The 24,558-nt window shown below is 52.4% G+C and overlaps 1 protein-coding gene across 1 annotated transcript in view; it reads left to right on the top strand.

Moving 5' to 3' along the window:
• BSN (bassoon presynaptic cytomatrix protein) overlaps positions 1–24,558 on the top strand; it is a gene marked incomplete at its 3' end in the record, with an annotated part of 66,721 nt that overhangs the window by 19,882 nt on the left and 22,281 nt on the right. The window contains 1 exon segment of the mRNA XM_009891307.1: positions 6,656–7,438. Within this exon segment, the coding sequence (XP_009889609.1) occupies positions 6,656–7,438 (783 nt within the window).

Below are 24,558 nucleotides of genomic sequence, written 5' to 3' on the forward strand. Positions count from 1 at the left end.
TTTTCATGATTTCCGGTTTTGTAGAATGTTAAATACACATGGTTTAGGCAACTTGGAGAAAACCCATGTTCTTCTTCTCTGATTTCCTGTGAACTTGGCTTCTCAGCTAGCTGTCCACCCTGTTGTCTCACACCAGAAGAGGAGGATGGGTTGTATCTTCTGCTGAACAAGGTTTGTTGTGCTCAAAGTGGTCCGCCTCGGTGGGCATTGGCTGTGCTTGACTTGAGGTGACTTGGGAGCTGTTCTTCCCAGCCGAAAATAAGCATTTAAAACAAGTCAGGTGGACTGTGCTCCTGACGTGCCCAATGGCCTCCTTCGATACAGGGTCATAGAGCTAGCAAGGTCAGGTGGCTTTGGCTACGGTGAAGTGTTGTGAATGGGTAGAGCTGGTGAGGAACCATTCCGTCTCAAGTCTCCGAAGTCTTAAATATGATCATCTAATGCTCTCCTATTCTCTGTGGTTTGATTATTTTTATGTAGTAGGATAGCATCCTGGGTGACCTCCAAATGGTCCAAAATAACCAACCCTCAGCAAAGACAAAGTTATTCTTCATTATAATCCTACGTTTTGGCTTGAAGAGATCTTGGACGTTCAATTAAGAATTCTTTCTGCTTACAGCTCATTTTAAAGCTTCTCCTATCTATTGCAAAGGCTGAACTCTATACTTAGGACACTTTTAGAGCTGTATTGTCTTACCTCAGGAGAACAAAACAACCTGCCCATTACCAGCACTCCCTTGCATCTCCAGGTAACAAATCCACGGGACGGACTGTTTCCACAGCTTCCTAAAATAGGTGGTGTGAGAATAACTTTAGAAGCCTTGTAAGCGCAAGCTGTCTCTATCGTTTCAGATCATTTTTATCTGGGTTTTTTTCTTGGTGTTTTTTCTAGAGGGATCGGGGCACAAAGGCATTTTATAAATGGGATTTTAAAACTTGACATTTAGATTTGAAAAGGTAGGATAGGACACTGCTCAATTAAATATGTGATATTTGAGTTGCTGAGAACACCGGTGTCAGTAAAGCTGTGTTTTAAATGCTACTGGCGAAGATGCTTTTGAATATGTGTAGATTCCTGTCTAACATTTTTTCTTTTTTTTTTTTTTTTTTTTTTTTTTTTAAGGAAATGCTGATTGGAAAGTTTTCGTTCTTAATGGGATTTGGAAATGGTCGGTGCTCACAGCTGCAGGGCGGCATCGAGGTGGGGGGGGAGTGGGGGGAAGGCAGAACTGGCAGCGGTGACCCGGCAAGCGCTGCAGGTCGTAGACCCGTCCGGACATTCAGGAATAGCAGGATTTGGGAGTAAGGCTGGTGGTCATGGGTGTGTTGGGCGCTGCGTGCGGGGCTGGGGCAGGTCTGGGTGTCGGATGCAGGCATACCAAATGTCAGCAAAGACAGGGTGGTTCAAACTTTCAAAGCTTTTGAGATCAGTATGGGTATAAAATACCCTATAGATGGAAGAAGCTTTACCGCCCTAAGTCTTCTGCTGAGCCCAACAGCATGTGTATAATTTGCTTTAATGGTTAGAAACATCTGCTGTTAAAAGTGATGCTTAATATATTTGGCTTCCATTTCCAGTCATTAGTTCTTTTTATGCCTTTTTCTGCCTAATTAAGAACCTTTTAGTACCTGATATTGTTTCCCCTGAATGTGCTGCTATGTCGTAATCAAGTCACTTCTTAATCTTCTCTTTGATAAACGAAAAAGATCAACCTCTTTAATTCTCTCATTTCAGACATTTTCTGCATCCCTGGAACCACTCTTACAGATCCGGTCTATATCTCCCGCGGTGTTTTACTAATCTCCTTAAAATGTCGGTGTGGAACCGTTGAGGGCTCTGGAAGGAGTCCCTCGGTGCTGGAAGAGGAGGCTGAGCCACCTCCTCACTCCTACCTCCAGCTCTGGGCTTCCCGCACGGAGCGAGCGCAGGTTTGCCAGGCAACAGAGACTCGTCTTGGTCAATATTTAGCATTTTTACCAAAATCTGCTGTGTGTGAGTTGTGGTAGCCATAGTGAGGTATTTAAGCAATGGCCAATCCTTGTTGTCTCCTAGATCAGCCGGGTAACTGGTCTGAAATCCCTTTAGCGTATTCACTATTCATATTTTACAGTGCTTTTTTTTTTTTTTTTTTTTTTTTTGTCAGCATGTCACGCATTACTAGGTCAAAACACCTTTTGGACATCCAGGATATTGCTTCTGTGCATTACTGATATCAAACGTTGCAGAGAATGAAATCAGGTTTGCTTGCCGTGACCTATTTTCCCTAAAACCACGTTGACTGCCGTATACGCTTGTCCTTCAGTTCCCTACTGCGTGAATCCAGCGTTGTCTTTCTGTCTTGGACAGTTGTCTGGTTAGCCATCCCCTTCAGGCCATACCTTCACCTTCTTGGATACTCAAGCAGAAGACTCTTCCAGACTTGTAAAATTTCCTCTTGAAAGTGAACATCAGCACGCAGCAGTTTTCTTAGCTCTCTTAGATCTCTTGGATGCAAAATTATTCAGATCTGCCAAATTTAAATATCTTCTGGTGCTGGTGGATGTTGTTGAATGTTCTTCTCGATTGCTAATAAGTTGGAAACGCTTCCTCCTCGTAATGAGTGCTATCCTGCTTCTTCCCAAATGTTCAATGATAGTAATTAGAGCGTGTCCGCCATATCTTTCTCATTAACAACTCTACCATCTCCACGCAGTGATGAACGCTTGTCCTTTCTAGGATGGCCTTTGTCCCTAAAGCCCTCGATCAATCCTTCCTACTGCTCCCCAGGAGACTTCTTCCTGAAGCTCCTTTGCTTTCATACGGCGTAAGCACTTCACAGCTTCTCTTCAGTCGGTGGATGGTGGTGTGCTGAGCTCTGATAGCGGCTGGTTTTGTATTTCTAATTGTGCCCTTCGTTTTGCACAGCAGCCACCTTCACTTTTAGCTGGTCTTGTCCGCTCTTCATTGAGGCATCAGCTTGGTTTCAGAGCTATCATCTACATCCCCATTTTCTTTGTATTTTTTAGTATTTCCCCCAGCTGGATTTCCTGGGGTGAAGGAGGTTAGCATGCTCTGAGTAGCCCATCTTGGACTATTCAAGGCAGCGCATCTTTACCTCCCCTTATTTTAGGGTATAACGGTGATTTCAGCATTTCCCACAAGGTGAGCTGGAACTAGAGTTTTCAATAATGTTGGGTTTTTCTCTTCTCGCCGATAGATGTTTCATTCTGCTAGTTCCCCAGGCTGTTACCAGTGATGAAGAAGTAGTAGGATAAATTATTCTTTTCATATTCTTGCCCCCTATTTTTTCTACTGTTTTCTGAGCATGATGGAGTCCGCAGGCAAGAAGAGGAGCGTTTAGAGGATGGCGATGCAAGCCAAGTGAGTAGTCCACCGTTTCATATGTTTCTGTCTTATTTGCCCGGTTCTCCACCAAATCAAATCAAACGCCCAGGCTTTTTCCTCCTCCTTTCTCTTTCTTCGGCGAAGGATCTTTGGTAAGACGACTTGGTCCTTCCTCTTCACTATCTTCCCTCCAGGATCCTTTGAGTTGTCTTTGATCTGTGTAATCCACACGGTGGTTGTGTCATCTGTGGTTGCATCACTAGAGGCCGGTCAGGCAATTTGTGATAATCCCAACTGAATTTACATTTCAAATGCTTGCTCTGGGAACACACCCGCCACCCCGCTATATTCCCTGCAGCTTTCTCCTGCTCCTCAGGACAGATGTTCCTCGGCGGTTGCTTACCAAGTCACCAACAGCAATTTGATGGTTCCCATCCCATCTGAAAGTCCTCTGGCTTTTTTTTTCTCCTGTCGTGGTTGCATAAACCAAGTTTATTGTGGAAAGCGAGAAAGCTCCGGTGATCGTGTTGTTCCCCAGACCCTGAGCTCAAGAAGATCCTGGTGGGCTTGTCCCTAAGCCGTATGAGTCTTGCATGGCCATGGGACCTGGGGCTGGTACCTCCAGGTGGCCGGGGAGCGATTCTCCTGCCCAAGCCTTGGCCAGGGCACCGTGCGTGGGGTGGGGAGGGGGAGAACCAGCAAAGCCGGAGCTGTGAGCTCTTTGATATTCACCAGAAGCGCTTGCTGCTCGTTAAAGCTGGCAGACAGTTGAGGGCAATCAATCGGATTCCCTCAATATTTTGTTGGGTTGTTTGGAAGTTTTATGCAGGAGAGCAGCAAAGTATTTTTCCTATTCCAGGAAAATAAGCTAAATCTTGTGCCAGGCTACAATAAACGCAGACTATAGAAAAAGAGGAGCGTGTCCGTTGCCGCATACCTTGTGGTCGTGGTCCCTTTACATCTAGATGCGAACATCCCCAACGCAGGTCTGGGAATATCTCCTCTTCCCCCAATTTCCACCTCACTGGAGGGTCTTAAAGGGTGGGTAAGGAGATTATGGGGAGAGGGAAGATTTGCATGTCTCAGATACTGGGAACTTTGTGGGGAGAGAGAATCTGAATAGAAAGGATTGGTTCTCCCTTAATCGGAGCTGACGGGGACGGAGGGCAAAGCTGACAGGATTTTGGGAGACGCTGTCCTGAAATAGAATAGTGGGAAGAAATTCCAAGGGAGGGGGGAGAAAGCAAAAATAATGCGAGGAATTCTGTATGTCAGAAGAGAAACAGCGAGACCATAAGAAAGTATAAAAACTAAAGCAGTATTTTCAGGAATTAAATGTAATGCCGCTTGCTTGGAACGGCTTGGAGAAACAACGATGCGGTGCGAAATTGCCGGGGAAAAATTGCGGCTGCTTTTCGGCTGCAGTTTGGAAATACTCGAGCGGAGGCTGGTGGGGATGGTGGCGTGGGAGCTCGGCAAGCACAGTGAAAGCAGAGCAGAGGCACAGAGCTGACGTGCAGCCAGGCTTGTGAGGTGGTGGGAAGAGCTTTGCTGGAGAGGACGAGGCGACGCGGAGCTCTGCAGCCCGGGGAGCCACCAGCTGCTGGGCAGGGGGAGGAAGGGGCATGGCGGGCAGGGGGAGCTTTGTTCGGGCACACCCCCCTTTAATTTTAATCCGTCCTTCCTAGTTGGTATGAATTTCCTCTGTTTCAGAAAGCTTTTTCTTCAAAGGCTGGGCTTTACGAGGGTTCTCCTGGGAGCAGACCTGTAAGGAGGGGTTCAGGGCACATCTGCCCCCCTTCCTGGGGAACCACCATCCCATCCCATCCCAGGATCTGCCAAAACACCCGACTGCCTCCTGTGAGCAGGAAAAGGTCCTAATGTGTCTGTGGTCGGAGTGTAGGGGGGGGAAAAACCCCTGTGGCCAGGTTATGTGCATCACCCCTGCCTCTGACCGCAGGACCAAAAGGCCGTGTGGACCTGGAGACTGGGTGAGGTGATGGGGCAGTTAACATCCCGGCAGCCGGGGATTAAACCGAACCTCAGAGGTGATCCTGTGCAACTTGTTGTAGGTGACCCTGCTCTGGCAGGGGGGTTGGACTAGATGATCTCCAGAGGTCCCTTCCAACCCTGACCATTCTGTGATCCGTAACACTGGGATGGGGAGACAGCTTCCAAAATGACAGGCGGGAAAAGCCCCCGTCCCGTGGGGTGCGTGCTGGCTCGTGGGGCGCGCAGGGGCTGGGAGCTGCCGGGTGCCGGGCTCTGCCTCCGCTTAGTCCTGGATGCTGCTGCGCTTTTTGGGAATGCTCTGGTCTTTTTTTGCCACCTTAGTTGCTTGTCTTGGAGAAATCATCAGGCGGAGCCGGTTGTCCTGCTGACTGTGCTATATACGTTAATATTTGCACAGCCGCTGAGCATCCTGGGGGTTCCTCGTATGGGAAGGCTCACAGCTTTCATACGGCCTCTTTAATTAACTTAATTCAGACGTTAGCGTGTCTCTCGAGGAGGGCAGGGGGGAATGTTTCATTTATCACCACTTAGCCAGGGAGCACTGTATTTTTCATTTGCATCCAAAAGTTCATCATGGCCAGAGTGAGGATTAACCGTTTGCTCCCCAGTGGGCGCTTCTCCCACTCAGCAGCGCGGACACATGGTGCGAGCAGAACACGCTTCCTGCTGCCCCTTGTGGGCTGTAGGGCCACATTTTCGGGTGGGATATCCCCACCACTGCACCGATTCTGGAAAAAAGCCATCTCTGCTGGCCCCCAGGGAAGCATCGGGCATGTCACAAGGGCTTTTTCCTCGGGAGGTACCTGGGGCAGCATCCATCTGTAGAGCTGTGCTGGACCTCCTGCCAGCCCTCTGCTCCTGTCAGAGGCTCTGAATGTTTTCCGTGCTAGCCCTGGTTGCCAAGCAGGAGGGAAAAAAAATGGGATTTAGGGAGGTGGTGGTGCTGGGAGCCCTTGGAAAGGCTCCTCTCCCCCAGGAGAGCAGCACGAAGCGCGCTGCCTGCAGGCAGAGCCTCGTGGCTAGCAGGAGCTTTGCAGCAAAAGCCTTGGAAGCAAACCAAGGCTAATTAAAGCTTGCTTTTGCACTGGCGTGTCGTGCCGTGGGTACCTGTGACAGATGGGGTCTGGTCGCCGTGACTGTGAGATGCTTTTCGTGAAGAATGTGGTACCAACATGTTTTTTTTCCTGGGAGTTGACGCCTCGTTCCTATAGCTACGTAGGGTTTGATTAGGGGGACCTCAGGGTGTGCTGGGGCTACCTGTGTGCAGCCATAGCCGGCCCCACGGCTCACTGCCCGTGTCCTCTCCTTGTCTTGCAGGTGAAGGAATGGTTGTGCTTGAACTGCCAGATGCAGCGGGCGCTGGGGATGGACATGACCACCGCTCCTCGCTCCAAGAGCCAGCAGCAGCTGCACTCTCCTTCGCCGTCTCCCTCCCACTCCCCGGCCAAGCACCCACCGCCCCCGGGCGCGGATAAGTCCCCGCAGGCCGCCCGTACCCTCCCGCCCGAGCCATCCAAACCTCAGCCCACGACGCCGCAGAGGGAACCGCACGGCCAAGGCCAGCCGAAACCTCAGGAGCCGGCCAGGTCCTCCCCGCAGCATCAGCAAGCCAAGCCTTCTTCCTCCGAGCAGAGAAAGCCGGCAGGAGACGTGGGAGCAAAGCCTGCCACCCCGGCCCCCGGGGCTGGAGCACAAGAGCAAGCCCAGGAGGGGCTCACGGGGAAGCTCTTCGGCTTTGGGGCATCCCTCCTGACCCAGGCGAGCACCCTCATGTCGGTCCAGCCAGAGGCTCCCCCTCCAAGCCAGCCTTCACCTGGCAAAGTGCCTCCAAAAATCGTCTTCAGCGATGCCAGCAAAGAAGCTGGTCCCAAAGCCCCGGGGGCGCAGGGCCGAGCTGGTGCCGCGCCGGCCGCGAAGCCGGGCAAGGCGGAACAGGGCGTCAAGCCAAAGGAAGTGCCGAAAGCAAGGGTCTCGTGCCCCCTCTGCAAGGCAGAGATCAACGTGGGCTCCGGCGAGCCCCCCAACTACAACACCTGCACGACCTGCCGGCAGCAGGTCTGCAACATGTGCGGCTTCAACCCCACACCTCACCTGGTGGAGGTAAGGGGGCTGGTGGGGGCGGGCGACTTCGGAGCCGAGGGTGGGTCCTCTCTCCTCACTTAAAATGAAAAAAAGTCTGTGTGTTTTCCCTTAAAGGTTTACAAAAGCCTTTAAGAAGCTGCTGAAGCCAGGTGACTTCCCAGGGAAGCCCCAGTGCTGGAGGCAATGATCCTCCACCTCTTGACAAAGACATGGATCTCATATGTGTGCACTGATTTCATGCTGGTTTCACGTGAGGAGCGGAGCAAGGGATGGCCATTGTTCGGGGCACCCCCAGCAGTGCCCACTGCTCCCCAAAGGTGTCCAAGGGTGAGGAAATAGAAACAGGTCGTGCAGGTACCAGAGTCACCAACAAGCATCCTCCTCTTGGTGCTGTGGATGGATACCTTGACCAGAATCACAGAATCTCCTAGATTGGAGAAGACCTGTAAGATCATCTAGTCTAATCATTAACCTATCACTGACAAGCCCAACACTAAACCATGTCCCTAAGCACTATATTATCTACATGACCCTTAAATACCTCCAGGGATGGGGACTCCACCACTGCCCTGTGTAATGCGTTCCAATGCCTGATGACCCTTTCAGTAAAGAAATTCTTCCTCATATCCAGTCTAAACTTCCCTTGGTGCAACATGAAGCCATATCCTCTTGTTCTATCACCTGTTACTTGATAGAACAGGTCGACTCCCACCTCTCTGCAACCTCCTTTCAGGTTTGGGCTGAGGCTGGTGAAGGATGTTCTGCATCCTCAGATGGTGAGGGTGCAAGGGGAATGGTATGGGTGGGGAAAGTGCCAGTACCTCAACAGGATTTCAAATCAGCTGTGGTTTGCTGCCCTCTCTAGAGGGCAAAGGCCCCACTACATTGTGCCTGGGTGCAGGGCAGGGGAGTGGGCTGAGCAGAGGATGGATGTGGAGAAGTTCACGGTGCCGTTTGGATGTGAATTGACTATCATACAACTTGCTGGGGTGGAGTGCAAGGAAAGGAGGAGGAGGCTGAGGTGGGGTGGTCTGATGTCCGCCCGGTCTCACCAGCTGTAGTGTAGGAAGTCTCTGAATTGTTGTCATGCCCACCCAGATCATCTTCCCAAGCATCAAAAAGGCACCTTAGCCGACTCTAGCCACCAACATCTGGAGAGGAGAGTGGATACTGCAACTGGGGCTCAACTGGAGCATCCTCCTACCTCTTCCTTCCCTTGCTAGCTAGTGAGGGAGATCCTCCAGGCCCTCAGTTGAAGTCTAGACCCTCACTCCCTCTTCTACATGTGATTTGAGACCCTTATGAGAGGAGGTCCAGGTCTTTCTACTAGAAATGCTGCATCTTGCAGCCAGTAAGACACAGAATCGATATCGTCAGCACATGGAAAAGTTAATGGGGACTTTAAATGACCAGAAGTAGGATTGTTAATCTTGGCTCCGGTCCACGGCAGATAATTACATTTTATGTCCCTAACTCCTCCCTGCAGTTTCAATTACACCCAGTAATTTTCTCCTCTTCCTGAAGCTGCTGCTGTTCATGGTCACGTTCGCAGCAGCCGAGAGCTGCTCTCCCAGAACGGCGTGCAGCCTGCGCATGGAGGTGTGAACCAGCACCTAGTTATATTTCCATGTCCATCAGGTGGCCACCTCCTCGGCCATAATGCCATTTTCAATGGAAACGCTCTGCTCGTTGCTCCTACCACTGCTTCCTTCCTACCCTGAGGGCTCGGGTGAGAAGAGAAGGTGTCCAAACGTTGTGTAGTCCCTTGGGTAGGGCTGAAGGGTGTTGGTGTGCCCTTGGGCAGCAGTGTTTTTCCAGGTTTCAGAAAGCTCATGAGTTGGTGAAATGGCTTTAATGTGATCCCCTTGGCACCTGCCTGTTGATTAATTAATTAGAGAATTAGTTTGGGCTTGGGTTGTACCCAATAATGTGGTGCTCTCTGCAGGTACCATGGAAAGGTGGCTGAGGGACAGGTGGGCTCTCCCCAGCGCTTGTCTCCAGGGTCACCCGCTGACCCCTGCGATTGAATTTCAGATTTTGAAGGCCGAAGTCTGTCGTGGCTCTCTCAGCTTTTGACTAAACACCTGTGGCAAACTCACTCTTGCGTATCCGTCTTAGTTTCTTGCTGCTGCTCATCACTGCGATATCCACATGCCTTCATGTAGAGTGAAGACGCACAGTGACGTCCCACCTGGGCTTTGTGGTGTCTTGGACTTTGTTTCTCTTTACATAGAAGCATTTTCCAGCTTGGAATAGACGAGCTGGTTTGTGGGATTTATTCTTTAAGAGTTGAGGAAGAAATGCAAGACTTGAGCTGTGAGTGTTCTTAACGAAAACTTTTTGAGGAAAGGAAAACATTGCAAGACGTGTTAGTGCAGTCGGGCTTTAGGTTTGCTTGGTCTTCTGAGAGAATTGCTCTGTGGTCTGCTTCTCTTTTTGCCCGCAGCTCACGTGAGCTTGTCCCGAGCCCCGAGATTTCACACAAATAGCAAAACTCACCCTTTGAAGCAGTGAGGCTTGATCCATTAATTGCTTTACGAATTAGGACCTTGACTGTAAACTGTCCTTGGAAGTTGCTCGAAAACTAATGAGGAGACTTGAGCCTGCACCTGGTATGTGCAGGGAAGCGCGAGCTGCGGGTGAGATGGGCAGCACCCTCTGTAGGTACCGCTGGAGCCTGGGCAAAGTCTTGCCCCCTGGCTTCAAGTGGCGTGAGTCACTGGGAGGGAGAGGCCATGGGCCACGCTGGCCTGGTTTTTGGAGGAAGGACGGAGTTTTGCAGCAAAACGGTGCTAGAAGAATGCGTTTTCTGCAAATAAAGTTGTGTCATCGCAGCTTTGTTGCAGAGTTGGAGGTGGGCTGCATGTCACTATAGTTTCGTAGCAAAACCACATAACCATCTTGGGAGGGAAAAAATCGTAAAGAATGTTTGCATCCTCATACAGGACAAGTATCTTCACTAACGAGGTCATCTCCGCTGCCAGGGAGGCACTAATGAACTTGCACTGAGGGAGACTGCTCTCCCTGTGTTGGTGCGGGTTGTCACAGCTCGGTGGGAAGCGTCACCCAAACTGAGTGATTGAGTGGACTCGTATTTGTCGGGGGGCTGGATGACCCCAGGTGTGAGGTAGGAACTGGAGGGCATGCTGGCAGCACCGCTTTTCTGGGGAACCCAGGGTCCTTGATGGCATCATGTGTACTGCTGAGGGCGAAGAGCATCCTAACACCCACTGTCTCTAGTGCTTCAGCATGTGCTGACTTCCAAATTCATCGCGGCTGTTGAGGAATAGTCCTTGCAAGTGGCTGAGGTGGATCTCGGAAGGAGCATGTGGCCAGAGCGGGTCTTTGGGCAGGGGATGGGGAGGTATGGAGGAGCTGCATGCTTAGAGAGACCCCTTGAGATGTCCTAGCCTGCAGGTGGAGGTGAGACCGTGTTAGGCTGTTGCATGCCGCTGGAAGCAGACCTCCTGCTGGATGTCTGTGTGTGTTTCTGCCTTGTGGATGGGTGACCAGTGGGACGTGACAGGTCCCAACTAGCTAGACACACAGTCAAGATCAGGAGGGGCAACTGGTCGAACCTCTGGGCCGCTCTCGGCATCGGAGGGGTGCGGGAGGTGTTGCTGTCTGACGATCGCTGTTATGAAATGGGGAGAAGAAAATCAAGAGCAAAATGCAGAAAGCGGTGAGAAGGCTTTTGCTTCTACCTGTAGCCCCCTAAAACTTCTAATTTCCGTGGAAAGATGCGTTATTATTTACCCGGGGTATTTTCAGCCCCATCCCACTCTTGAGCTAAAGATGGAATTGGAGGCTCTGGGTCTCTGTCGTCCCCTCCCACCCTCCGCAGCCGCCTGGGGAGGTATCCAAGGAGCTGCCTCCTCCCCAGCGCTTCGTTCAGCTGAGCACACTTAAACCTAGCAAAAGAGAAGAAAATACGAAAAGTGCTTTTTTTTTTTTCCCCTGCAGAGTCACTGGCTGAGTTGTGTAGGTGTCAAGTCACCAAAGGAAAAGGGTGACTTGAGCTTCCCTCCTTGTCTTTGCACTGCTGTGGGCTGAGGGCTCCTACAGTCCAGATGAAGGTAGCTCCAAGAACATCCCACCTGTGATGGTGCTGGGTAGTGCCTCAAAGCCCAAAGCTCCCACGCGACCCACCAGCAGGGCTGGCTTTCCTTTGGCCCTGGGTCTTGGGGAACTTCTGGGCATGGTCAGAAGATGGTGGTGAAAGCTGGGAGCCTAGGACACTTCAAGAGTTGAGGTACAAGCATGGCATTTTGGCAGCTCATCCCAGAAGTGTGTAAGCTGTGGTGGCCCATGGTGCTGCTGGTCATCCACAGCCTCCAGAGAGAGGAAGCCCAAACGTGTGCCTGACCTCCACTTCTCTTTCTTGCTTGCCATGATACACGTTACCCAGCTTTAAATAAGTTGTTTATATGAATTAACAGAAGTACAGGTGCATGGAGCTTCCTCCCACCTCATCACACCTCCTCCAGGAGCCAGCTCCTGGGAACAGCACCATCAGCTGTTCCCACCAAGTCAGATCTGGCGCTTTGGGGCTCTCCCAAATTCCCTACAGGCTCAGCCTGGTGACATGCAGGCAGGAAAGAGGTTTCCATTGCAGGAAAACATTGCTGCATTGTTGGGCCATTTCACTGGGGATTTAAGAAATCTTGTCTTGTCATGGTTTAACCCCAGCCAGCAGCCAGGACCAGGCAGCCGCTCACGCAGTTCTCCCCTTTCCCCCAGAAGGGCAGGGAGAAAAGGAGGGGAAAGGAAAGAGGAAAAAAAACCCAGCTTGTGGGTTGAGATAAAGACAGTTTAATAGAACAGTGACAGAAAAGGAAAAATAACAATAATGGTAAAAGAACATACAAGACACAAGTTACTCTGACCACCCGGTAAATTGGTCAATTGGCTCCGTCCAGAGCAGTGATCATGAGTAGCCCCCACCCCACACTGACCCCATTTATATACTGAGCATGAGATCTATGTTATGGAATATTCCATTGGCCATTCCATCCTTCTGTCTGTGCTCCTTCTCGGCTTCCGTGGGAAGCTGAAAAAGGTCCTTGAAAAATATAAACATCACCTGGCAATGGCTAGAACAATATGCATTATTGGCATTCCTTTGGTACCACATCTGAAACACAGCACCCCCTAGGAGGGAAAAAAAAAAAAAGAAAAAGAAAGTACCTCTATCCCAGCTGAAACCAACTCATGGCTGTGTACAGCAGAGTCTAAAGCAGACACTGATCTGGCAAGAGCTGGCGTGGAGTGTGATTGCCCTGCGCTGCGCGATGCTCTCCTGGTAACCCTGACTGACCCCAATTGACTCCAGGGGTTTTGTATTAAGGAACGAATGAACTATGCATGTCGTGTTACTAAAGGAGCGTGGCAGGAGGCCCCTTTGCCTAATTAACCAGCCTGAAACAGGAGCGGGGACAAGCGTGGTTGCAGAATGCTGCTGACCCCTGGGTGCCAGGTTGCGACCTCCAACGGGTGCATTACCCTCAGGAAGGGCCTCTTACTGATGTGTGGTACTTGCCACACCACATCCAGCTCCTAAAACTGCATTTGTTTTCTTGCTTTCCCCACGCACTACAAAAAGCATCCTTTTTATTAACACTTGTGTTGTCACAGACATGCTTTATCTCCCTATCTGGTCTCACCAGTCAGCGCTGTTTGCTCCCTTATTGTATGCGTATATAATATATTATGTGCATATCAGGTGCATTATCCTGGATGTGATATCACACGTCAACGAGATGCAGGAGCAGCGTTCGCTTGAGCCCTTCTGTGGGACACGTTCCCCTTCCACCACTCCCCTTGTACCTGCAGCCAGGCAACAAACAAGCCCCTTCCCATGGATTTCTTGCCAAGAGCTTATGAATCACCGTATCCAATGCTTTTCGGAAAGCCCTGGGTGTCTCTTTCCATCACACTCCGAGACCTCCCACTGGGCAAAATTGGTCCCCGAGCAGAACAGCTCCCCGGGGTGCGATGCTGCACGGCTCGGGCGCGAGATGCCGCCGGCGCGCGTGGGGCCGAGCCTGCCCTACTTGCAGAAGCATCCGCAGCGGCTCCTGCGCCCGGCTGCAAGGGAGGAACGCCTGCGAAAAAGGGAGCTCAATTAGATGGGGAGGGGGGAGGAAAGAAACCTCCGCGAGATCAGCCTTTGTGCAGAACAGGGTGTCGCTGCCGGCAGCTGGAGGAGGGCGGCTGAGGAAAGGTCTTGTGCTGAAATTATTTTGGTTTTGGCACATAAATTTCATAGAAACGAGGGGGGGAAAAGTGAGCGGGGAGGAGCGTCGGGCTACTGCCTCGACTGCCCTGGCTGCAGGGGGGAGCCGGGAGCCACCAGCCTGTGTTATTGCCTCCCTGCCCCCTTCCCGAGGGTCCGTGCTCTTGCTGGGAATGCAATTAGCCCGTAGCTCCTGGCCAAAGAGGATTAGCCGGGTTAAGAGAGTGTTTCCAGCTCAACCCTGTCCCGGCACAGAAATCCCGGCCCCGATCTGGTGTCTGGGGCTGCGAACGGCTCCCGGGCGGCCCCACTGCCTCCTTCCAGGGGGGAAAAGCGGGATACGGGTGCCGTAAGGAAAAACCTGCCTCCTGCCCCGCGGGATGCGAGCAGCGCCTGTGTCAGGGATGCAGCGCCCATGTCGGGGATGCAGCGCCCCGGAGAGCCCCGTGTCCATCCTCCGTGTGATGCTCTACGTACAAAACCCTTCCCAAATTGCCGCCCGCCTGCGCGTGGCCATGGGGCGGGTGAGTGACAAGCAGGGACAGGGGGCTCAAAGTTTGCAGGCGTCGTTTTTCCATAGGAATCCAGGTCTTGTTATTCCTGCCGGGCTCAGAGAGCCAAAGGGTACCGACGGACACGCTCTGCGGCCCCTGGTGTAGCAGGGAGCAGCTGTTGTCCGTCACCCCTTTGAGGCTGTTTCCCCTGAAATCGGGTGTCCTGGAATGACAGCTTGGCAGGGTCCCCGGGGCTCGGCTGGGTGCGGGGACAGCCACGTCCCCTCTCCGGGGACAGGAGGAGGAGCGAGGTGCCACACTGGAAAGGTGGGCAGGGGGTCAGACCCCGGAGGTTGCAGCGGGGGGAAGAGGTATCCAGAGATGCGGGCTACAGCGTGTAGTAATTTCTGTGTTTCTCCTGATTTTTTTCTGTATAAGTCATGATTTTTTTTTTTTTAAACAAAAAACACCCCATCCCCAGGGGTATAAATATTCAGGTCAGTCGCATAAACTTAAGTCAAACCGAGAGCGCTGCGTATGACAGCGCGAGACGAAGTCGGCTTCGCCGGCGTGAGCCTTCAAATCCCTTTACGGGTTGGTAATTAACAGCTCGCTGTGACTCAGGAGTTTTTCTGTGCTGCTTAACCCACTGTAATTAAGTCGGCTCCTGCTGCTGGGCTTGGCGATGCCGGGCTCCCCACGGGCTCCTCCGGCGAGCGCGGGGGGCTGAAGTGGGGTCAGTGGTGATGTGTGACCCGGCAGAGTAGTCTGACTTAAGAGTGGAGTCCCATCAGATGGGTGGTGCACAGCATCCATGGGTGTCCCACCTATGCAATCCATGTTTCGGTGGCTGTTGCAGCCCCCTCTGGACCCCACTGCTGTTTTTTCTGTAGAACCCCATTGGATGTTACCTCCAGGTCTGCTGCAGGTTCTTTTTTCTGCTGGTCATGTCTTTGGAGGTTCTTAGACTACTCCAAATGCAGGGCTTCGCCTTGCTGAGCCTGCTCTGAGCTTCTGGCCACTTAGAAAATTATCTTAGGAACCGCTGTTCCTGTCTTTAATCAGAAAAAACCCCCAAACCCAGAGCTCCAGATTCCTTTCCTCCTTTAGATGCAATTATATTATTAATGGACAAGTGTCAGCCGCATGTGAACCCTGCTGATTAATGCTTGGGAGGAAGCTGCTGCCCGCGCCTGCAGATTGTTTTCAGTGGTTCGTAAAACCAAACTATTTATTGGGAGGGGTGACAGTGGCTGAGTGAGGTAAGGGATTTCTGCCTTCCTCGCTTCTAAATGAAGATGTATTTTGAAGTGGATGATGCTTCCCTGATGCCAGGCTGTTTTTCCAGAGCATATTTGCTGTGCCCTAGGACTTGGAGCCGCTGCCTGTTGTATTGCTGTGCTCCTGGGCTAGCAAGCTGCCTGGGCCAGCAGTGCCAAGGTGTCCTCCCAAGCTGTCCTGCCGGCAAGGCCAGCAGGTACATCAAGAACAAAGCCCGAGTGCTCACCATGGAGCAGCCACTGTAGAGATTTGGGCTTACAACAGGGAGCCCTTTGGCTTTTGGGGCGTCAGGATTGCTGCTGTGGACCAGCCCGTGGTGCTGGAGGTCAGGTGGGTGCCAAGGTAGATGCAATACCTGGGTCTCCACTGTAGATGTTCTCAACAGCCCCTAAGAGCGCAAGCAGCTGCTCTACCAGCTCTTGGAGCCAACACCTCGCTGCGGGGTGGGTGGCCACCCACACCACTGCCAAGGTCCCACAGCCCCCATGTGCCCACCGCTGCCCAAGCATGGCAGCCCGCTCCCAACAAGTGGCCAGGGTGATGAAGAAGACCCACTGGCCAATATTCTCCAAGAGGATGCTGTGGGCAAACCTGCAAGACCTGATGTCTTGCCGTGAATTGTAGCAGCATCGCTTGCTGCCGTCGCTCCTGCAGAAGGGGACGAGGTGAGTGGGTGGGCACGAGGTGGTGCCTACAAACCCTGGGGGCAACAGGGGGGCTGCTCCGGCTCCGCTGAGCCGGTCCGGCGACTGCTGCTGGTGGAAGGAAGGCTCTGCCCGTTCCTGCCACCGCTCAGGCTGGGAATGCGGAGGGCGACTGGTATTGTCCCATTAGGCAGCAGCGTGGATTTAGTTCTGCTTTAATTGATGGTGAAACTTCATCGGTGCGGTATTGACCACAGTGTTTCCTAGAAAGTGCCAAGGGATAGTTTAGGGAAACACTTTTAGCCCATATGACATGGATAAGTCTTCATGCCAGCTCTGGTCCCCTGCTAAGCTTTGATTGCTTTTCCCAGCAGACACTTATTTTGGTAGGTGTTGTAAATCTGCTTCTGTGAGGTGGTGGTATTCGGTCCATGAAACTTTCATGACACAGATTCATGCTTCAGAAATCCGCTCAAGCCATCCTTGAGTAGATGGAGGGGACTGCGACCTTGCGGCGGGGACGTGGAGACAGATGTACAGGGCTATCGCTGCGAGAGGATTTGATATTCTCACGAGTCGGGTGCCATGAATATTAAAATTCATCAACCTGGGAAGGGCCTGAGTAACTTTCCATCTTCCGACTGAGGTTTCACAGTTTGGAGCCACTCTGGGAAAGGCTGCGAGAAGATCAATAACTGCCCTAAAGCGCCTTCTTAGGGACTTTCTTGACCTTGAGAAGCTTTGAAAGGAGTTACTGTTGTACACATGAAAGGTTGAAGGCAGCAAAAAATAGGCAAAGTATAGAGGCACAGAGAGGGAGCAGGACAAGCTAAAGCTGTCATGGTGTTTTATGGACATCAGAAAGGTTTTTATAAATAAGTGCTGGAGAGCAAAAAAACCCAGTTCATTCACAAAATCCGGGTGCACCTGGTTCTAGCACAGGATTTTCTGCCTTTGCTCTTCATGTCAGACCCAGCAGCTGGTGGGGTGGCCGTGGAGCCTCGTGCCTCTCTGCTGATTTGGGCAGTGTCACCGATGTCCGCTGCAGGATCAGCCCAAGAGATGTCCTCGTAACTCTTCACATGAGCCCCACTCACCGGGAGTTGATGCAGACCTCAGCGGACACCTTGTTCAGGCAGGTGGCTGGCGTGGGGACAAAGCGAGAGGTTCCTGTGGCATCCTCCTAAAGGTGTGCCAGATGCAGGGAAGAGCAGGACGTGCTGGAGGAAAGCAGGAGAGGAAGAGTGTGATGTTACAGGGGAGGTGGGGGAGCTCTCAGCGGGATGGAGACAGCCTGGACCCTCGTTCTTGCTCCTGTCATGTCTTGTTTTGAATGATGAGTAGCTAAAGAAGCTCAGGAGGAGTTCTTAGTGCAGGAACTGGTACCCACCATCAGTTGTTTATCGCTGTCTCTGTCCTGGCAGAGGTGGTGGTGGGATCAGAAGGGGCTGGGCTGGGGATGCTTGGTGGCCTCCAAACACATCATGCAGGAGTTCAGACTATTTCTGCTTTAGGGGCAGTGTTGCTTGGATCAGGTCTGCGATGTGCAGCTTGGTGGGGTGACTTGCTGGGGGCCAGTAGGACGCGGTAGTCCTGACTTAAATCCAGGCTGCTCGGTGGGGTGTGTGGGCTCCTATGTCATGAGACATCTCCCCTGCCCACAACAGGAGCCACTGGTGGAGATGGAGAACCTCTGCCTGTGGCAGACACTGCTTTTACGAAGACAAGAAGTCTGTGAAGGGGGTCAGGTTGGAGGGGACCTTTGGAGCAGGGCGCTCTGAGCAGCACCGTGGGGACTCATGGTGGAGGCACGCGGTGCCCGGGCAGGTACCAGCAGCAGATGGCGAGGCTGGTGGGACCACGTAAATCAGAGTCTCGGTCTGGAGGTGCGGTGGGCGGAGAGAGAAACAGCTCTTTTTGTTGGAGGTGGCGAGGGGATTTGGGGCTGTTCAGCTCCTGTTTCCACCCCCTGGGAGCAGGCACAGATTATCCTGATGCTCGCAGGCCATTATACAACCTGGAGCTTTCTTCTGTCTTTTTTTTAATAACATGCCACGATAGTACTTTATTTGGGAACATGTTGGGACACTTAATTGAGCGTTTAATTGGCTTTGTAACACTGGATTTCTGAGTGGGTTGGGGGGAGGCAGTTTTTGGCCAGGCTGCAGCAGAGATGCTCGGTTTTCCAGCTGTGATGGGAACATCTCAGACTGACTTTGTTGGTGTTGATCTGCCTTCCAAAACACCATCATTTCTCCTACTGGCATTTTGCAGTTGTAGCCCACAGACTTTAGCATCTATAAAGGTCCATGGAACAAAGTTAGGGTGAGGAGAGGAGCTGCCGACCATGAAGTGTGTGGGCGTGCTGGGGAAGAAGCACATGGTGATGCTGATGATGGGATTACCATCTGGATGTGCTTGTGTTGGGGATGGGCATCGCTAGCTCAGGCCAGGCTCTTGTGTTGACTCCCTCCTTCCCACATTGAAATGATTGTTGGTAAAGCCCAAAAGCAAGGCAAGCCCATGCGGGCAGCCCTGGGGCTGGAGGCACATTGATACCGTGCTGCTGAAGCAAGCCCAAACCTTCATCATTGTGTCAGGGAAGGTTGCGTCCTTCTCCAAGGGCCAACAGGACCTGAAAGACAGTTTTATGGTATCTACAACTCAACCGTTGTGGTGTTTTGCTGTGATTTAATGACATTTCGCATACTGTGTGGTTCAGCATTCAGTCCTTGCCGTGTGCGGGGATGCCCTATTTTCCTGCCTTGCACGTGTGTTGGGGTGAGCCACGCGAGGTGAGGACTATAAAATCCCATCTCCTGAGAAGTACATTGAGTGTTGGAGAAAGCGCCGCTGGGCAAGGGAAGCAAATCTATGCAAAGAAACATCATTATAAGTGTGTTTACAAGGGAACGCTTGGGGGTCAGCCAGCTGGGTGTTCGTTTTCTTTCTCCGTTTGTCGTGGTTTCACCCCAGCTGGCAGCAAGGACCAGGCAGCCGCTCGCACAGTTCTTCCCCTTCTCCCCCAAGAAGGGCAGGGAGAAGAGGAGGAGAAAGGGAAAGGGGAAAAAACCCGCATGGGTTGAGATAAAGACAGTTTAATAGAACAATAACAGAAAAGGAAAACAACAACAATAATAACGACAGAAGTCACTCTCACCACTCGGTGAACTGGTACCTTCTCAAGGTCATGGTATCATGGATACCAGCCCCCCGGCCAACCCCCATTTATATACTCAGCACGATGTCTATGGTACGGAATATTCCATTGGTCATTCTATCATTCTGTCTGTGCTCCTTCTCAGCTTCTGTAGGAAGCTGAAAAAAGTTGTTGAAAAATATAAACATCACCTGGCAACCGCTAGAACAATATGCATTATTGACATCCCTTTGGTACCAAATCTGAAACACAGCGACCGCTAGAAAGAAAATTAACTCTATCCCAGCTGAAACCAGGACGCGGTTAAATGGCCGTGGGGCTTTGCTGAAGGGAGGCAGCCTGATGCCATCAGGGCGGTGGTACTGCCAGGAGGTGTGGGATGAAGAGCTGAGCCCTCGCCGTCCTCCCTCTCCTTGAGTCTCCCTGAGTCGCAGCGTAAACTCTGGTCTCCCATCAAACGGGACCTTTCTCCCCGGCTGAAAGGGAAGCCCTGTGTAATTAATATTTTTGGGGGAATGGGGGTTCTGCAGTGCCGCGGTGCCCAGGACTCGGCAGAGCTCTGGTGCGGTGTGCCGTGCGAGCAGTGATCCGCTCGCCGGGCGATGCAGGCGGCAGCGAGGAGCAACCAGCGTGAGCCGGGGCACTTTCAACCTCTTATTTAAAAAAATAAAACCTCACAGCATGTTAAAAGCCCAAAAGCGGAATAGACCGGGGGGGTGTACCAAATGCCTGGCTGCTTCCTCCTCCTCCTCCTCCTCCTGGGCTGGTGAGCTGGGGAAGGTGGATGGTACCAGCCTGCAGCAAAAATAAATGCAGAAGCGAAATAGAAAATGAAAGCAAGCTCTTTCTTTGAAGCACGCAAAGGCTCTGAGCCCCTGTAGGTCTCTGAATGGAGATTTTGAGTGACGTTTCATTCTCATATTATCTGGGCTGATTAGCGCAACCTATTAGCGTGGCCCATGGCCACCTTGCAGCCACCTTTTGAACGATTTTTCAGACGTAGGGGTCAGGAACTGACTGGAAACACATGATTAAACGCCTTTTTGGTTGACATTTGCCACTTAACTTGAGAGGGAAATGTTTCACCAGGGACGCTTTGATTTCTGGAGGTGTGTGATCCATGCAGAAGCCGGTTGCCCATGTGGCACCCCCGGGGCAGGGGCTGGCTGGCAAACCCCCAGATGCTAAAAACTCTTTTGGTTATGTTATTTATTTATGCTTATTTTCTGCTCTCCCAAAAGAAATTCTTGGGGTGGCTCCCGGGGACCCGCATCCCGGCATGGGGAGGGGTTGGGTACCAACCCTTCACAGGCGCTTTGACACGCATCCTCCCCCCCTCCCAGCGGGTTCATCTGCTTAAAAGCCTTTTCACGCCTGCCGCGGCGGCGTCCGCTCTCCTCGGTCTTGCGGACCTTGGCTGCCTCCGCCTGCCTCTTACTCACCGAGCAGAAGAGGGAAAGACACGTCCCTGCATTTTCCGCTCCCCTTTCGTTTCCCAGCTTGCGGTGAGCCTGTTCGGTGCAGAACATCATCTCAGCCCCTGCGATTTAAAGTGAAACAGCTTCGTTTTCCTACACGCCTCTTTTTTTTTCTATTTCTTTCTTTTTTTTTTTTTTATTTTGCTATAGCATGTGCCGAGCAGCAGCTGCTCTGTTGGGCAGACCGAAAGCTGTGCTGCAGCTTCCTTGGTGCTGATACAGGATTTCTTATAAAGCCTGATGCTTCCATAGTCCCATTTTTCACGTAAGGCTGTAAACCAGCTCCTTTCCAATAATTGGAAGTGTAGGAGGGATTAGCTAGGAGGTGCGGTTATTAATGTAGGTGATTGTAATTATAAGCCGAGGCATTAACATAGATGCTCATGCTTGATCCTGCAATGATTGCACTCTTTTCCATCTTTGATTTTTATGCCGTTTCTGCTCCCGTGGGCAGCTGGAAGGGCTTGTCCAGCGCCTGGGCTGCTGCCTGTTGAAGCATTTGGTGACTTGCAAGCCCGTGGCTGTGTTTGGGGTTGGGGAAGTCCCCATAGAATCGTAGAATGGTTTAGGTTGGAAGGGACCTTAAAGATCATCCAGTTCCACCCCCCTGCCCTGGGCAGGGACACCTCCCCCCAGCCCAGGGTGCTCCAAGCCCCGTCCAACCTGGCCTTGAACATCTCCAGGGATGGGGCAGCCACAGCTTCTCTGGGCAACCTGGGCCAGTGCCTCACCACCCTCACAGCAAAGAATTTCTTCCTCATATTTAACCTAAATCTCCCCTCTTTCATTCTAGAACCGTTCCCCCTCATCCTATCGCTCCACTCCCCGATCAAGAGTCCATCTCCCCTCTTGCCTCTGCCTTTGCTCCCCGTTATTTCTGACCCCCAAAATGCTGGTGACAACTCTACCGCAGTGTTTGGGCAAGGGGGTTTCACACGTGGCACGTTCGGATGCTCCCCAGCCCCACCGTCTGTCCTGCACACCCGTGGCCGTGCCGGAGCTTCTCCTTCCCACCCGCTCGCCCTGCCAATGCGCTGCCCTTAACCTTAAATTAACGAGGTTAACCTGGGGCGCGTTGGAGAAGGGTATGATCGCCCCAGCAATATTTAGAATAAAACACTCCGTCCAATGTGCGATCGTTCCCTGAGAAAATGGGGGAATTTTAAGGTGACGTCCCTTGAGAAGCTGACAAAGCAGAGGAGGGTGCCGGGGACCGGGATGGGGAAGGGCTCCTGTGCCTCCGGAGACTCGGCCACTTTCTAAGGATATTGATTACTCTAATGCAAAATGTGTTTCTCTCTCAAAAATTTTGCCGTTGTGCAAACGCCAGCACCAAAGAGTGGAAAACCACTACCCTGGGGACATCTTCTGCCATCCCCTTTGGCTGCTCTGCGGCTTGCGAGCTATACCGTGGGCTAATGTGGGTACCTCTGGGTACCGTCCGCCTTTGGGGCTTGGTGTGTCGTGGGCTGTTTGTTGGTGGAACAGCAGACTCAAGGTTTTGTCGCATCACAATTAACTGTAGAGTTACTCGGTAATTTGCTAGAATGATTTTTCTGGGATTCCTTGGTGAAACCATTATCCTTTACCCCATTATCATTTTCTCCCTAATTCAGCGAGATCTGGCTGTAACTGGGAAGCATCTCCATCCCCCAGCACGGGCACAGAGGGAATGCCAGCACCCTTCCCTGTCCCATGTCCCCCTGGATGAGAAGCAGGACACAAAATGTAAGTTTAGAGAGGAGGGAGTGTAGCCACGGCTTTGCCGTAACCACGGGAGACTCCTTGGCTCCTGTGAGCAGGAGCCGACGTGCCTGACCTCTCAGAAAAAGGCCATCCAAAATTATTTATTATTTTGTACTTCGCCAAGAGTTCCTAAATATGAAACGGCACCTACAGAAGTGAGATCTTCTAGAAAGTACGCAAAACGAGCAATTAAAAGTAAGCAAACCCATTAAAGGGAATGCCATCACCTTCTCTCCGCATCAAGACCTCCTCCTTTTTGGGTAGGGAAAAGGTGTTTTGCAAACTAAGCGGTGGTTGGTTTATATCCCCCGGCGTGCTCCGGTCTGGTGCCGTCGCAGCCAAACACGGGTGCTTTTCCCCTGCCAGCGCCCGCCCGCCGCGGGGAGCTCAACCGCCCGTCGAAGCGACGCCGGGGAGCCGAGAGCTCAATGTCCCCCTGCCCGCACCTCGGGCTCCCAGGGAAAGCTCAGCCTGGGGAGCCGCCACCACCAGCAAAAGGGAATACAAAACTTATTATTAAAAATATTATTAGCTCCGTTTTGTGGCGGAAAGAAATGTGCTGGGAGGGGGGAGTGCTGTAGCCCGGTGCTCAACTCACCAGAAGAAATGCTTTTCCCTTCTGAGGCTGTTCCTAGAGCTGATATTAAGCGCTGTTTAGGAGCTCCTGGAAACGATTCCCCGACAAAGCAAATCGTTTCAGCTAATTAAGAACCTGATGCGAAAGCCCCAGGTAATACTTTGCAACTTAAACAACTTTCCAGGGCATTTGGAAGAGAAACGATTTTAAAGGCGCAGCTGCCAGAGTTGTTTTTCCTACGTCGGAGGGCAAAGCGGAGATCCGGGAGGACGCGGCTGTGGTTATTATGGATTCCCCTGCCCTGTCCTGCCCCGCGGTGCTTTGTCCTGCTGGTCACGGTGAACGTGAAACTGGGAAAAGGGGACAGCAGGGAGTCTTGGGCTTCACGGCTCTCGTCAGGTCCCACGTGGATGGCGTCTGCCGTGCAAAGCCTTTGGCGCCGTCTCCCCGAGCATCCTGGTAGCCGGGCTGGTGGGGTGATGTATCTGGGGGATGAAGGGGCTGTGTGGGGCAGGAAGGGGGATAAACCATCTTCTCAACATGCTCTGGAGTCCCAGCTTGGGACTACCGCTGCTAGACCGGTCCCTGCGTGCTGCTGTCGTGGTCCCCAGCTCTGCAGGGGCGCGGAGAGGAGGAGGACGAACCACGGTGCTCTCCAGAGCATCGCTGCGTTTCAGGCAGGGAAGATGCTGGGTGGCAGCCCCGAGAGATGTCCAGGCTCAGCCATGCGGAAACCCACGGTGGCGTTGGGGAAGGGAAGGGTCCCAGCTCCCCCCAGCCCCGTGGGCAGGAGGCGGTGGAGCCGAGGAACCTTCCCGGCAGCGCTGAAAGCCTCTGCCAGGGCTCTGCCTCCCTTTGCTGAGGATTATTTCAGTTCTGTTTGTGCCTCACCGAGGCCGTGCTGAGCCAACGCCAGCTGTCCCTGCCAAGCGATATTTGGGAACCAGGGCAAGCTTCTCCCCATCTCTGCTCTCCGCAGCTGTAGGTCCCCCACCAGCAAACCCCTGAGCTGCCTCAAAGCCCATCCTGGCTACCACCATCAAAACGCACCAACCCCCCTCGGCAGACCACGGGGCTTTATTTCAAAAGCTTTCTCTTCGCTTCTGCCTTGCCTCCTTATCTTCCCACGGCCATCTGCTCTGCCTGCTAAAATAAGGCGGCGTGCTGCGGACGAGGTGTGCTGCGCTCGGGGAGCTCCACGCCACCCTGCCCAGGCTGCCCCAGCACCGGCTCGGCACATGGAGACCCTGAACATCTTCGGCCATAGCCTAGGGGAAGCTGCCACCACTGAGGGTAGGGTTTGTCCCCTCGGGCTTTAGGTTTATCTCTCCACGCCGATGGAGAGAGTGCTACCAACTGAGGGTGACTCCTTGCAAGGGTCTTGGCTCCCCACCCTGGAGGGGCTCATCTCACCCCCTGGGGCAGATGATGACTTGCTGAGACCGGCTGCTCAAATTTTGGGCAGTTAGATGAAATGAACCCTGCATTAAGAGACCTTAACTCTGTGGAGAACAGCCCAAGGC

The sequence above is a fragment of the Charadrius vociferus genome, unplaced genomic scaffold, assembly GCF_000708025.1.
Source record: "Charadrius vociferus isolate BGI_N301 unplaced genomic scaffold, ASM70802v2 scaffold758, whole genome shotgun sequence".
NCBI lineage: Eukaryota > Metazoa > Chordata > Aves > Charadriiformes > Charadriidae > Charadrius > Charadrius vociferus.